The sequence below is a fragment of the Lynx canadensis genome, chromosome B3 (genome assembly GCF_007474595.2).
Source record: "Lynx canadensis isolate LIC74 chromosome B3, mLynCan4.pri.v2, whole genome shotgun sequence".
Taxonomy (NCBI): Eukaryota; Metazoa; Chordata; class Mammalia; order Carnivora; family Felidae; genus Lynx; species Lynx canadensis.
In genome coordinates this window covers 136,180,006-136,192,224 of record NC_044308.2, presented here as the reverse complement: position 1 = coordinate 136,192,224, position 12,219 = coordinate 136,180,006, and the positions used below count along the sequence as shown (strand labels likewise).

General features: G+C 56.2%; 1 protein-coding gene across 4 annotated transcripts in view; it reads left to right on the top strand.

Moving 5' to 3' along the window:
* The window catches only part of ASB2 (ankyrin repeat and SOCS box containing 2), a 42,491-nt gene that overhangs the window by 12,308 nt on the left and 17,964 nt on the right, over positions 1–12,219 (top strand). For 3 of the 4 annotated variants that reach the window (XM_030319861.1, XM_030319862.1, XM_030319863.1), the window contains 3 exons: positions 1,187–1,465; positions 8,147–8,236; positions 11,378–11,544. In XM_030319861.1, the coding sequence (XP_030175721.1) occupies positions 1,260–1,465; positions 8,147–8,236; positions 11,378–11,544 (463 nt within the window). In that variant the 5' untranslated portion in view covers positions 1,187–1,259. Of the gene's footprint in view, positions 1–1,186; positions 1,466–6,591; positions 6,904–8,146; positions 8,237–11,377; positions 11,545–12,219 lie in introns of those variants that run through there. The other variant, XM_030319864.1, reaches the window with a different exon arrangement.

Here is a 12,219-nt window from a genome sequence, read left to right as displayed (position 1 = left end):
TCCACTCTGGGGCCCAGCTAACGGGCAGCGGCTCCGGGGCGACACAGACCCACATGTCAGTAGCTGCTTTATCAGGTCTACCAACGTTCATCGGCCAGAGGAAGTCACAGGGCCAAGCCAATCTCAGCGGGGAAGGGAACAGGGATATCCTTGCCTCCGGGGAGTGGGGAGTGAATATTTGCTAAACAAACCAAATTATAGCACTGGTATTTGGGGTAGTTTTCAAACGGCCTCATGGGTTCTAATGTTCCGCCAGGGCTGAGAACTACTGACCTACAGTCACACTGCCTGTTCGCCAGTCAAAACAGAAAGCAGGCTTCGTTGATTTGACTTTATTTCCGAAAATGAGTTGATTCAACCAAAGTCCACTTCTCTCCGAGGCAATTTCTTTCAAGAAGAGAGTCCTTGGAATTCACACGGCAAATCGTTTTAATGATTGATTTTAACTAGATCCTGCGGACCCAAGGGGCAGGCCCATGTCTGATTGATCTCTAACATTCTCAGCCCCGGCCCAGCACAGAGACCAGGAGACGTGCTGGAATGGGAGGTTGTTGGAAGGAAGAAACATAGACATTGTTGTGTAACCTCGGTGACGGCAGGGATTTTTGTCCGTTGGCATCATTGTTATATCGCCAGCGCTTAGAGGCGCACCTGACACGGAGTAGGTGCTCAATAAATACTCTGTCAGTTAGTGAAGCATGCATGCACGTGTAGACAAGCTGTCTGGGATGGAAAAATGAATGGTGGGCAAACGGATGGTTGGTTGCATAGAGAGATGTAAGAGCGGGTGAATGGGAAGGTGGGTGGATACATGGATGGGTAGGTGGACAGACAGATCAGGGGACGGGTCACGATCGGTTGGATGGATGATTAGGCAGTTGGATAAATGGACAGATGTAGATGGGTAAATGAGTAGGTGGGTGGACAGATGGCTGCACGGGAGAATGAATCAACGGGCAGATGGGCGAACGATCGGATGGATGACTAGACAGGTGGGTGTGTTGATGAGCAGACGAGTGGATGGAGAGATGGGGAGCTGAATGGATGTTTGAGTGGATCACGTGACAAAATGAATAGATAAACAATGATCGTGAGCTTGCCAGAGGAAAGCACAGCCTTCCCTGCTGGTAAACATAACTCTCTTGCCAAACTGTTAGTGACCAGGATGGTTTCGGTCTCGTCACAGGGCTTTCTGACTTACTGCTTTCTCCTCCCCTCGGAGTGCCTCTTCTGGAGGCCGGGGTGAGAGGCAGAAGAGAATGACCACGGAGATCAGCGCTCGGGGCGGACAGCGTACCATTGGGAATGAGGAATACAGCCTGTATAGCAGCCTGAGCGAGGACGAGCTGGTCCAGATGGCCATTGAGCAGAGCCTGGCTGACAAGACTCGGGGCCCAACCACGGCTGAGGCCACTGTGTCCACGCGAGCCAACCGCCAACCTGCCCATTTCTACCCATGGACCAGGTGAGCGAGGAGAAGCCAACTAGGATACCCGTGAGGTGCAGATCCCAAACGCTGCTAACCCAAGACCAAAGCCTCGGTCCGTAGGGTACCTTTTTACAGCTTAAAGACTCACGTTTGTTATCGAAACTTACCGAGGTTTGACAGGCCAGGCACTCTAGTAGGCGCTATACTCGTTTCGCCTCATTTAACCCTCTTAAAGACCTTCCAGGAGGCTCTCTGCTATATTCCCATTTTATAAACGAGGACACGGAAGCTCAGGGCTGGTAACTAGTCCCAGGTTGCACAGCTAGTGGATGGTGTTGCGGAGACTGGAACGATCCGGTTCCAAAGATCATGGCTTGGCTTTGTACCACTGGCTTTATATTTGAATGCGGTGGGGTTGATGTTCTGAGTCCCGAGCAGAGCTCCCCACCTTACCGATGCAGTCTTCCTGGGAAAACACGTCTGAGAAGCAAGGGACATTTGCCCAGCAAAGTCACCCATTCCTCCTTGGCTCTGGCTTCCCTGTCTCAGCAGGACCTCAATGGCAGGACCTCCTGGGGCAGCACCGTAGAAATATGATGGGAGCCACCCCCGAAGTTCCACACAGGCAATTCTGAATCTCCTAACAGCCACACTACACACAGAAAGACAAAGAGGTGAAATTAATTTAGGTGGAAAGTATTATCATTGCCACGTGTCCTCAATAGGAAAATTACGAAGGAGACTTTTACATTCTCTTTGTCCCACCAAGTCTTTGGAATCCAGCGTGCGCTTCGCCCTCACAGACCATCTCAGTTCAGGCTAGCCGCATCGCCACGGCTCACCAGCCACGTGTGGACAGCACAGATCCAGAGGGTACCTTCTTTGCAGGAGGTGGGAACCAGAGAGGTGATCAAGCATTGGATCTTAAGATGCTTTTAGGAAGGAAAGCTGTGTTTAAAAATGCTCTGTTCCTCACCGAATCCAGGTCAAGTCCGTATTTGGGGGGGTGGTGGTGGGTGGAACAGTTATGTTCTGTGGCCTCAGGACACGGGCCTCAAATCTCATTGTCTCCAGGGGCGCCTGGCTGGCTCAGTCAGTGGAGTGTGCAGCTCTCAGGGTCGTGAGTTCGAGCCCCTGGTTGGGCATGGAACCTACTTAAAAAAAAAAAAAATCTCATCGTCTCCAGCAGCCAGCTGACTTTCTGTGTGGCCTTGGGCAAGTCCCGTAAGCTCTCTTAGCAACAGGGGACAGCCCGTCTCTAATATCCAGTCTCAGTTGACAGGGTTGAAGGTGGGTGGTGGTACCTCCCAGCCCTGTCCTGATGCTAGCCACCAGGCGCTCCCCAAAGTGACTTTGGCCCTTGCTGAGGCTGGACCTCCTCTGCCAGGCAGATTGGGCAAAGACTCAGGCTGCCCTACACCGAGGAACCCCTTCTAAGGGGGAAGATGGGCAGCCTCCTTGGGCGGCGGGAAGGAGTAGGAGGCACCAGGTTACTGGGCTGCACCTGAGGGTGTCCCATTCTGGAACCCAGCCTTAGAAACAGAAGTGACTTCATGGCCGGTGCTCTGGGAGGCCCTGGTTCCTGTTCCGGCTGGTTCATCCTAAGTCAGACCACAAGTTCCTCTTTCTCAAGAGGAGATCAGATAGAGAGAACATCCCCTGGGGTATCTGCAGCCTTCTCCCCAGTGTGGGGGGGCCCCACCCCCCGGCCTCCTGGGGACACTTACAAACATTAGAACGGAGTGGGCTCGTGGGGTCCGGACCCTGACCTCCTCTTTCCTCTGGTGGGCAAGGAAGGACAGACCCACCATGGGACACAAACCCTTATCCAGCCTCCTGAGACAAAAGCTCTCACAGAGGAAGGGAAATGACTTACCCAGGGTTGCACAGCCATCACCTAAGTTCCAGGCACAAGTAATACAGGGGAGGGGATTGACCCTGCACCTTCTCACTCCTGATGGGAGCTGAAATCTCCCAGATTCAGCTCTGCCCTTTCATCTCTGGAAGACGGGCAGGCTTGGGTCCTGCTGGGGAAGCCCATGCCTCCCCCCACCCCCCGCCCCGCCCCGCCCCAGATGCACACTGAGTGCTTTCCATGCGCCCAGCACACAGCCTTTCAGCTAATCCTTCCAAAAGCCGCGCCAGGTGGACATTTCTGGGCTCGATGTTATAAACGTGCGCACAGCAGGACCAGGAACAGAACCGACGTCTGTCCCGCTCTGCCGCTCGGACGCTTAACCAGCTCTGCCCATCCTGCAAAGGCCTCTTTCCGTGCCTCTCCTTCCTCCGCTTTGAAGTGGGGTTTGGGTCTCATTACAGCCACCTCCTACCCACAGAGTTTCAGGGTCCCCAATGGCAAGAGACACACCGGTTTGTGCCCACATTCCCAGACATGGCATTTCAAGAAGCACAGGACCCAGTAGAATCCTTTTATCCCCAAATAGCAGAGTCGCCATCCAAAGCCCAGAGCAGGTGTCAGGACAGGACATTATACATGTCCCAGGGCTCCACATGGCTGGCTCCTTCTCAATGGAAGGTCACCTCCTCAGCAAATCCTGCCTGATCACCCTTCCAGGTCAAACAGGTCTCCCCCTTACTCGCTCCCTTGGCTGTTTCCTTCTTCTCTCCGACTATGACTTACAGTTTCTATGTACTTGTTTCGGCCACGAGGGCAGGGGCCTCACTCATCTTCCTTCCTGCGAAACCTCTTGTCTAGCACACAGCTCTTGACCCATAGCAACCACCAAATGGCTGTCTGTGAGCGACTATTGGGTGAATAAAGGAATGTATAGAAAGGTAGCAGAGTAGAGTGGAAAGAGAAGTGGGTTTGGAGGTTCAAATCCTTCTTCTGTTACATACTGGCTGTGTGACCTTAGGCAAGTTACTTAACCTTTCTGAGTCCCAACAATCCTATCCTTAAAATGGTAATAACAAAAACTTGCCTAGCCGACGTGCAGTGTTCTTATGAAAAGCAAATAAAAATGGCACCTTCTTCACATCTCCCGGCTTGAGTCGACCTTCCCCCACCTCCTCTCTGAGCACCCAGAGCGCCCACGTCATGACCGCCTCTGTTTCATGGACAAGCTTTTGCGTCACTATAGGAAGGCATCATCTGGCCTCCTGAGAGTGTCCCCAACTATACTATACAACCTCTTTGGGGACAGGGAGCAGATATTGCCTCCTTTGGTATCCTCAGTGCCCGGCAAAGGGCTTAGATTGTTGTAGGTGCCCAAGAAATGTTTTGAGGCAAGTAACTGCATTTCAAAACCAATAAAATGCTCTATAAATATAATTTATTGTTTTCACCTTGTGACCAAAATGGCGACTGTGGACGCAAAGGTCAACTGAGCCTTCGGGGTCCTAGAAATGAAAGCCAGATCCACATCCCAGAGAAAATATAATGTCCCCTTCTAAAGCCATTTTTTTCCCATTTGCTTCTCTCCCACCGCGATGTAAGGGATGAAGTCAGAAACATGCATAGGGATCATCTGCTGAACTTTGGCCCCCTGAGGGCTCCCTGAAAGGCAGACTCAACTTCCCATCCCATGGAGAAGTAGGGTTCATGCAGCCATGAACCAGAGAGCCCAAGGCTACGATGATGGACCAGCCCACAGTGGGCCCAGGAATCTGGGTCTTCCCAGTCTTTAAACTTCTGCGCGTTTTTAAGGTTACATTTCTAAGACGACAATGGAGGAAAGCATAAAGTAGAAATTTGTTTGGGTTGATGTGCGCACAACTGCAGAGAATTCAAATCAAACCACCCACACCGACCGTGCTCTTAGGAGGTGCCAGGTGCCTTCTTGGCACCTGGATGTGAATCAGGCCTCGTCCCTCTCCTCCCCAAGTTTGCAGTCTAACAAGGGTCCCAGATGTACACAATGGCCCAACAGGAAGGGCGCAGCAAAGAGGCTTGCCTCAGTTTCAGAAGGACACAGAGAGGGTCGATTCCCTTAGTCAAGCAGGTGAGTTTTGCAGGATGAATAGGAGTTCGCGAAGTAGGCTGGAGGAAGCAAACCTCTTTGAACCTCTGGTTTGAGCCACCGGTGTTCAGCCGGGTCCAGCCGAATTTAATGTCCTCCCTGGGGTTGTCAGTTCTCGGAGAAGTTGGGGAGCCTTGTCATTGCAGCCCAGGTCCCCGCTCTCCCTGAGCCTGACCCGTGTCTGGAGTAGGGGCCGGGACTTTTGGTGACAGTCCTGTACTCCTGACCCCCCGAGCTGCCGCCTACGTGAAGGACAGGGGCCCTACCTGGGCCTCTTCCAGGGCACGACCTTTGCCCACATCCTGCCAGGTTTCTCTTACCTCTGATGACTAACCCCGGTGGTTTTCTCTGCTGGGAATTCCCCCCCTGCCTCGGGGCTGAGGGGAAGTGGGGCCCACAGCCTTGACCGGACCGGCTCCCCATGTAGCGTGAGGCTCAGCTCAGCACTCGGTTGCTCTGAGCGCTTGCCCTGCCCATCCCCCTAAAGCCGAGTTCACAACTGACCACAGGGTTCCAGGAGGAGTCCCTGCTCTCTTTCCCCCCTCCCCGGAGACTCTATGGTCTGCATCCCGGGCCCTGGCACAAGGCTTGGGACGGAGCAGGGAGTGGGAAACTCTTGTTGCGCGGGACTCGGTCTGCCTGCTTCCTCCTCTGCGAAGCGGCAACGACATCCAGCTGGTGGGGAGGACAGAAGTGAGGCGAGGCCCTGCACGGTCGTGAGGGACATCCCCGTCACCACAGCTGTCAGTCACCCCCAGCCGCCTCGCCGTCCCTGTCTTGCTGTCGTCATTTTGCCATCAGAGACAGTCCTGGTCTTAGGGTGGTGTGATGGGTTTTTATTGGTGCTTATCGTCTTGCTAAAAACATCCTGACAGCAGTAACACACGGGCCAGTGATGAAGGTGGCTGGGACTCCAGGATCCTGCGCAGACAGAGACCCAGAGCTTTGTCAGGACCACACAGGGGGGGGGGGGGGTGCTGTGAGCTGGGCCCCAGGCTGCCTTCCACCCTGCCCAGCATGCTCCACTTTCCGGGGGGTGGAGAGGGGCCTCGGCAGGGCCAGGCTTTGCACAACCGCCCCCTTCCCAGGATGTGGTCTCTTAGATCTGTTTGACACGCAGTTTCCACGTGAGTTCATTTCAGCAAAGGCTCCTCAGCTACAGAAGCAGTGGGGAAACCCCCCCGTCTGGTCGCGCCTCCACATCTAACAAATGAGGAAACTGAGGCACAAAGGGGGCGGGGGCTTGCTCAAAGTCGCAGGGCCGGTCAGAGTAGAGCCCTTAGAGCCAGAGACAGGATGAAGAGGCAGGAGGCAGGGGCATCAGGACCTCTGCAGACAGACCTGAGTCGGCCTCTGCTCTGCTCAGCTGCGTGCGAGCCCGGGGCAGTGACCCACCTCCCGGAGCCTCAGTTTACCCGTCTGTCAAGGGTGAGGACGTTGGTACCCGCTCTAGAGGACTGATGGATGGGAGCACACAGGTGGTGGTCAGGAAAGGTGAGTAGTAACACTCAGAAGAGCACGGAGGAAGGCAGTGACAGTGAGGAGAATGAAGGTGGCCGGCCTGGCGGTCCCCCCGAGCGGAGATGGCCAAAGCAAAGCGGGCCGGCTTCCTTGCCTTGCCTCCGCCCCCCTCCACCATGACCTGGCCTTGCTGAGGGCACCCACAAAATCTGCAGGTTCTGGCCTATCTTGGAGGAGCGTGGGCCTCCTCAGGGTCACAGTTCTAGCACCTGCAAACACCACAGGGTGCTGGTCACACGTAGCAATGTCCTCAGTCCCACGGGGCACCCCCGAGGGGTGCGGGGGAACCAGGCCAGGCCTCCTGGAGCGTCCATGGCACCTGGCACCCCAATCAATTCGATCTGTGGCATGGCCACCACACCCCCTTTCACCCCTCCCATCCTCACCAAAGCCCAAGGGGGTGGGGAAACTGAGGCTCGGAGAAGTGAAATCATGATCAAGTTAGTGGCGGACGTGTGCCGAGCACCCCCGTGCCTGGACCCCGGCTGAGCTCACTCGCTCCAGCCTCACGGCTTCCGACACTGGGTTATGCAGAAAACTAAAACCCAGGAAAGCTCAACCGGTCTGAGGTCACAGGGCCGGAGAGTGCCAGAGCCTAGATTTGAACCTGTGTCCGTCTGACTCCAAGCCCTGGCCCCCCCGATGGCCTTTTGCTGTAACTTCTGTCCTGCGTGTTCCTGGGACAGCAGGACCTTCTAACGAGGACCCGGCGAGGCGGATGCGGGAGTCCAGACCTGGTTTGGCTTCCCAGCCGCGCTCCCTTGTCCCCCCGACAACCTCCAAGAACCTCTTGCCCATCCCTGTTGGGACCCAGCCTGGCCAGCCCGAGACTGAGCCCCTTCCATCCAGGGACCTGCCGCTGACTCTTCTCACATCCTCTCTGGTGAAGAATGTCACCTTGCTTCGTATCTGCCTCCTGCGGGGTTGGCTGGGGAGGGGGCCGTGGGGGCGGGGATGAGGTTAACCTCATTGTTGTCTTATATGGTCATTTAAATCTCCCAGGGCTTCCTCCAAGGGCCAAAAATAATCCGGAGACACAGCAGCTGTGTCCAGCACACAGAGAGGACCCGGCCATCTGCTTTGGTTCAGAGCCCTGTGTCTGTCTGTCAGTCTTTCCCCTTGCGATCCCTCCATCCTGGATCCTGCCTCCGGCCATGACCCGCTTCTCTTATGCAGAGTATTTTTCCCTCTTTCACTCCTGCCCTGCACCCTCCAGGTCGACTGTGCCTCCTGAGAACTCGCCTGCCTCGGGCCCCAAGGGCCTGTTCCAAGGGGTCATGCAGAAATACAGGAACTCCCAGCTGGCGTAAGTGACCCCCAGCCCCCGAGACCGTGCAAGTTCACTCTTCCACTTAGGGTTAGCGGGGGGTGGGGAGTGGGAAGCAGACCCCAGGAAGGGGGGCATCCTGGAGGGACCTCCCGGGCATACCACTCCCACGTGTGTCCCCCCTGAGACCCAGCTGAGCTGAGCTTAGCAGTCACAGACTCAGTTCAAGACTGTCAGCGGGGCTGTGCCTGTGACTGAGCCCGCAATGCCCCCCACGTGGGCCCCGGGGGACGGAGCAGCCCCGTGGGAGACGGCCCTAGGACCCCCCCCCCAAAAGCCCAGAGGAACTCCGAGCCCAAGCTGATGAGTCAGCCGCACCTTCTATTTATCTCAGTTTCCCCCCTGCGTCACCATGGGTGTATCTGAGCATACTACAACGCTCACGCCCGTGGTCTTTGTTTTGCCTCGTTGCCTGTGTTTGTTCAGTGCCAGGCGGTAAAGTCCAGAAATAATCTGGGCTGCAGGAGGGGTTCTGTGTGCCTGGCACCAGGGTGCTGGGCTAGGTGCGTCCTTGGAAAACAGATCCGTGCTGCCCCTTCTCCGCCCCCCTGTATCGACCCCAGAAGCAGCTAAAAGCAAAAGAGGGGCCCCCCCGTCGCGGGAACCCCTATCTCCTTGCTCCAGTTATGTTGCAGAGAGGGGAGGAGGCAATGGGCCAGTGTTTTGAGTCTCTTCCCAGCTCTTTTCAAACCCTGCCGCCCCGGCTTCCTTGGGGCTGTGGGTGGAATTCTGACGGTCTGGAAAAGGGGGCCCCAGACTCTGGTCTCGGCACTGCTGCCCCTTCCTGTGTGGCTGCCTGTGAGTCGCTGTCCCTCTCTGAATCTCCCTTCTCTGTGAGAGAAGGTTGGAGAGGACAGAGCGGCCTCCAGGGTCGTGTCTAGCTCCTCGGTCTCTGATGGTCTGACACCCCCAGCAGCCTCCCCCTACCTCAGGGCGGGGCTTTGGCTGAGCTCCTAGAGCAGCAGTTGGCATGTGCGCCCGAGAGCTTCAGGGTCCTTGCACCACAGCTGGACGAGAGCCAGGCTGGGCGGCAGGTCCTGGGAGTGTTCTCATGAGACTGCGCATCCCCACCCCCACCCCCCGCCCCGTCCACGAGAACAGCCAGCCCTCCTCTCTTCCCCTTCAGCTGGGGTCCCACGGGAGACCTGCCAGGGGAGCCGGGATACATACCCAGCCGGGCTCTTCCTGACGCCAGCAGGGGCTGCTCTGGCCCCTCGTAAGAAGAACTCACCGAGGTGGTAGTGCTGGCGTTGATGGGGACTTCGGGGCTTATCTGGTCAGTTGCCCAGTTTGCTCGTGGGTCTGTAACTTAACCGGCATCTGTGCTCTGAAGCTATTAATAACTGGAGGGGGCTGAAAGTCAGGAGGAAGTGCCGCTCACGACGGAGGAAGCAGCTGGGAGGGTCAAGGGGCCGGCCCCGTGGACCCTCGGGGCCCATCCTGCCCCCTGACGTGGGCGAGCGCCCTGGGAACAAGGCCTGCCTCCGGTCTCACCTTCTCCATCTAGGAAATGGGAGCACTTATGCAGAACATTCCCCAGGAGTGGATCTGGGACTCACAGCTGTCCTGGTCCTCACTGACACAAGGATGGAGGGAAGGGAGCTCAGTGAATGAATGAATGAATGAATGCATGAGTGAAGTAGCAAAGAAGTTGTCATTCATAGTAGCCCTGAAATCTCTCGGACATTCAGAAGTTTAAGACTGTGCAGGCTTCATATGTATTAGTCCTTCAAGGATGGAAGTCTTTCAGCAGCTAAAGCTTCTAGGGGTGAGGGTAAAGGGTGAGGAACAAGGAAGGGAAGACCCCAGAGACATGCTCACTGGAAAGAGCCCCCCTCTGAGACTCTGGTCTCAGAGCCGCTTGATGTGCAAACTGGCCCCAAAGGTTCCCGGTAAGTGCTAGCACACTGCACTGAAACAGCTCCCACGGGGTCAGTTATCCATCCGTCTGGGGGCCGGCACTGTCTGCCCGAATCCTCTTGGTAGACGTGGTCTCGGTGTAACATTAAATGCAGCCCTGCAAGGTGCAGGGACAGAGAGCTTCCTTCCCTAATTTTCTTTTGGCCACGAAGGAGCCCCGTCTAAAAGAGACCCTCAGTTTCCATCCGTGGAAGTGAACGAGCCTGCCATGTGTTGTAGACTTTCCCTACATGGTGCCCACTTGGAGATAAAGGCGTGGAAGGACCCCGGGTCCTGGGCTGCTCGCACGGGGACCAAACACTGGCAAGGCTCGACCGGAGCCCCCACATTTACTTGTATAGGCCAGTTTGTCCTCCAAATGCACAAAGGAGGACAAGAATGTTTTGAACAAGATACAAATAAAATTCCCAAAGAAGCAAGGAAAATGCTAGTAGGGGAGAGGTCATCTTTTTGGAAATGGAAGGAAATAGAAGAGATGAAGGAGTGAAATAATCGTTAGGTTCTGGAAGTTTCCTTCTTTCCTTCCTTCCTTCCTTCCCTCCTTCCCTCCTTCCTTCCTCTTCCTTCTTCCTTTCTCTCCTTCCTTTCCTCTCTGCCTCTTTCTTTCTTTCTTTCTTTCTTTCTTTCTTTCTTTCCTTTCTTTGAATATTTACTGAGTACCTATTATGGACCAGACACTGAGCTAGGCCCTGAGAATGAAATCATGAGAGATGGAAGAAATAAAGGCGCTGTCCCTGTCTTCCTGGGACTCATAGTCCCGCGGGGGACACAGATAGCATCAAATAACTGCTCAGAGACACGCAAAGGCCAGTGGTTACATGAGGGCTTATGACCGGAGGCGGGGAGAGGCTGACCTGGGCCCGCGGGCCGCGCTTGACAGGCCTGAGGAAGCTGTGATGGATAGCTGGTGGATGGATAAGCCAGAGGGGCCAAGGTCAGGGCCAAGGTCGGGGCCGAGTTCCAGGGCACGCCCATGTGGTTTAGGAAGGATTATTCTCCTTATTGAGGAGGACACTGCCGGCAGGGGGCTGAGCACCTGTTCCAGACCAGCAGGGGCCAAGCAGGACCGAGTGGTCCCACAGCCAGCACTGCCCCCGGCCACCAGCAGCCCCGCGTTCCCTCTCCCTGTGGGGAGAAAAGCAGCCCGCCCCTCCTCTGCCGCCTGGGTCCTGAGGAGTGCCCCGCCCCTTGCTGTCACAGGCCTGTGGACCCGGTGCTGAAGGCCATCAAGGAAGGTGATGAAGAGGCCTTGAAGGCTATGATCAAGGCGGGCAAGAACCTCGCAGAGCCCAACAAGGAGGGCTGGCTGCCGCTGCATGAGGCGGCCTACTACGGCCAGCTGGGCTGCCTCAAGGCCCTGCAGCAAGGTGAGGCCGCAGCTCCGGGTGCAGCCAGGGCTGGGAACAGGACTGGGGGTGGGGCTCCTTTTCCGGAGCGTCAACCGTCTTGGGCAGGGGTGGGGGCGAGAGGCAAGATTCTTACCCCCGTGGCAGAGTTGAAGTCACCACGCTGGGAGAGAAAAGTGGCTCGTCCCCACCCGCCCTGCTGCCACCGCTCTGGGCCTTTCAGGACAGCAGAGCCTAATTCCTAGAAAAGGAGAGGGGGAGGGCTGACTTTTGGGAGAGCCGCTGCCAGCTTGTTCCAGAATGTTCCAGGGGCTGATGCGGTGTGGAAAATACTGCAGCTGTGCCTATGCCCCGGCCAAGGCTCTCCCCCACAGCTGTGGGAACCTGGGCAAATCATGCCTCCTCTCGGAGCCTCGCCTTGCCCCCAAGCCAGATGTGGATAAGGTAACACTTGCGGACAGGACTTACCTCTGCCCTCAAGGAGCATGAGCCCCAGACAGCCCGCCATACGCTAGGGCAGAACCAGTTGTAGGAGACGGAGCTTCTGGCCGTGGCTGGTGGGAAAGGACAGGGTCATTCAGAGACGGAGAGGGGTTCAACCAGGGAAAGCTTCCCAGAGGAGGTGGCATCTAAGCTGAGATAATACAAGTGGGATAGCTGAAGCAGCCCCGTGAGAGCAACGGAGTCCAGGGCCAA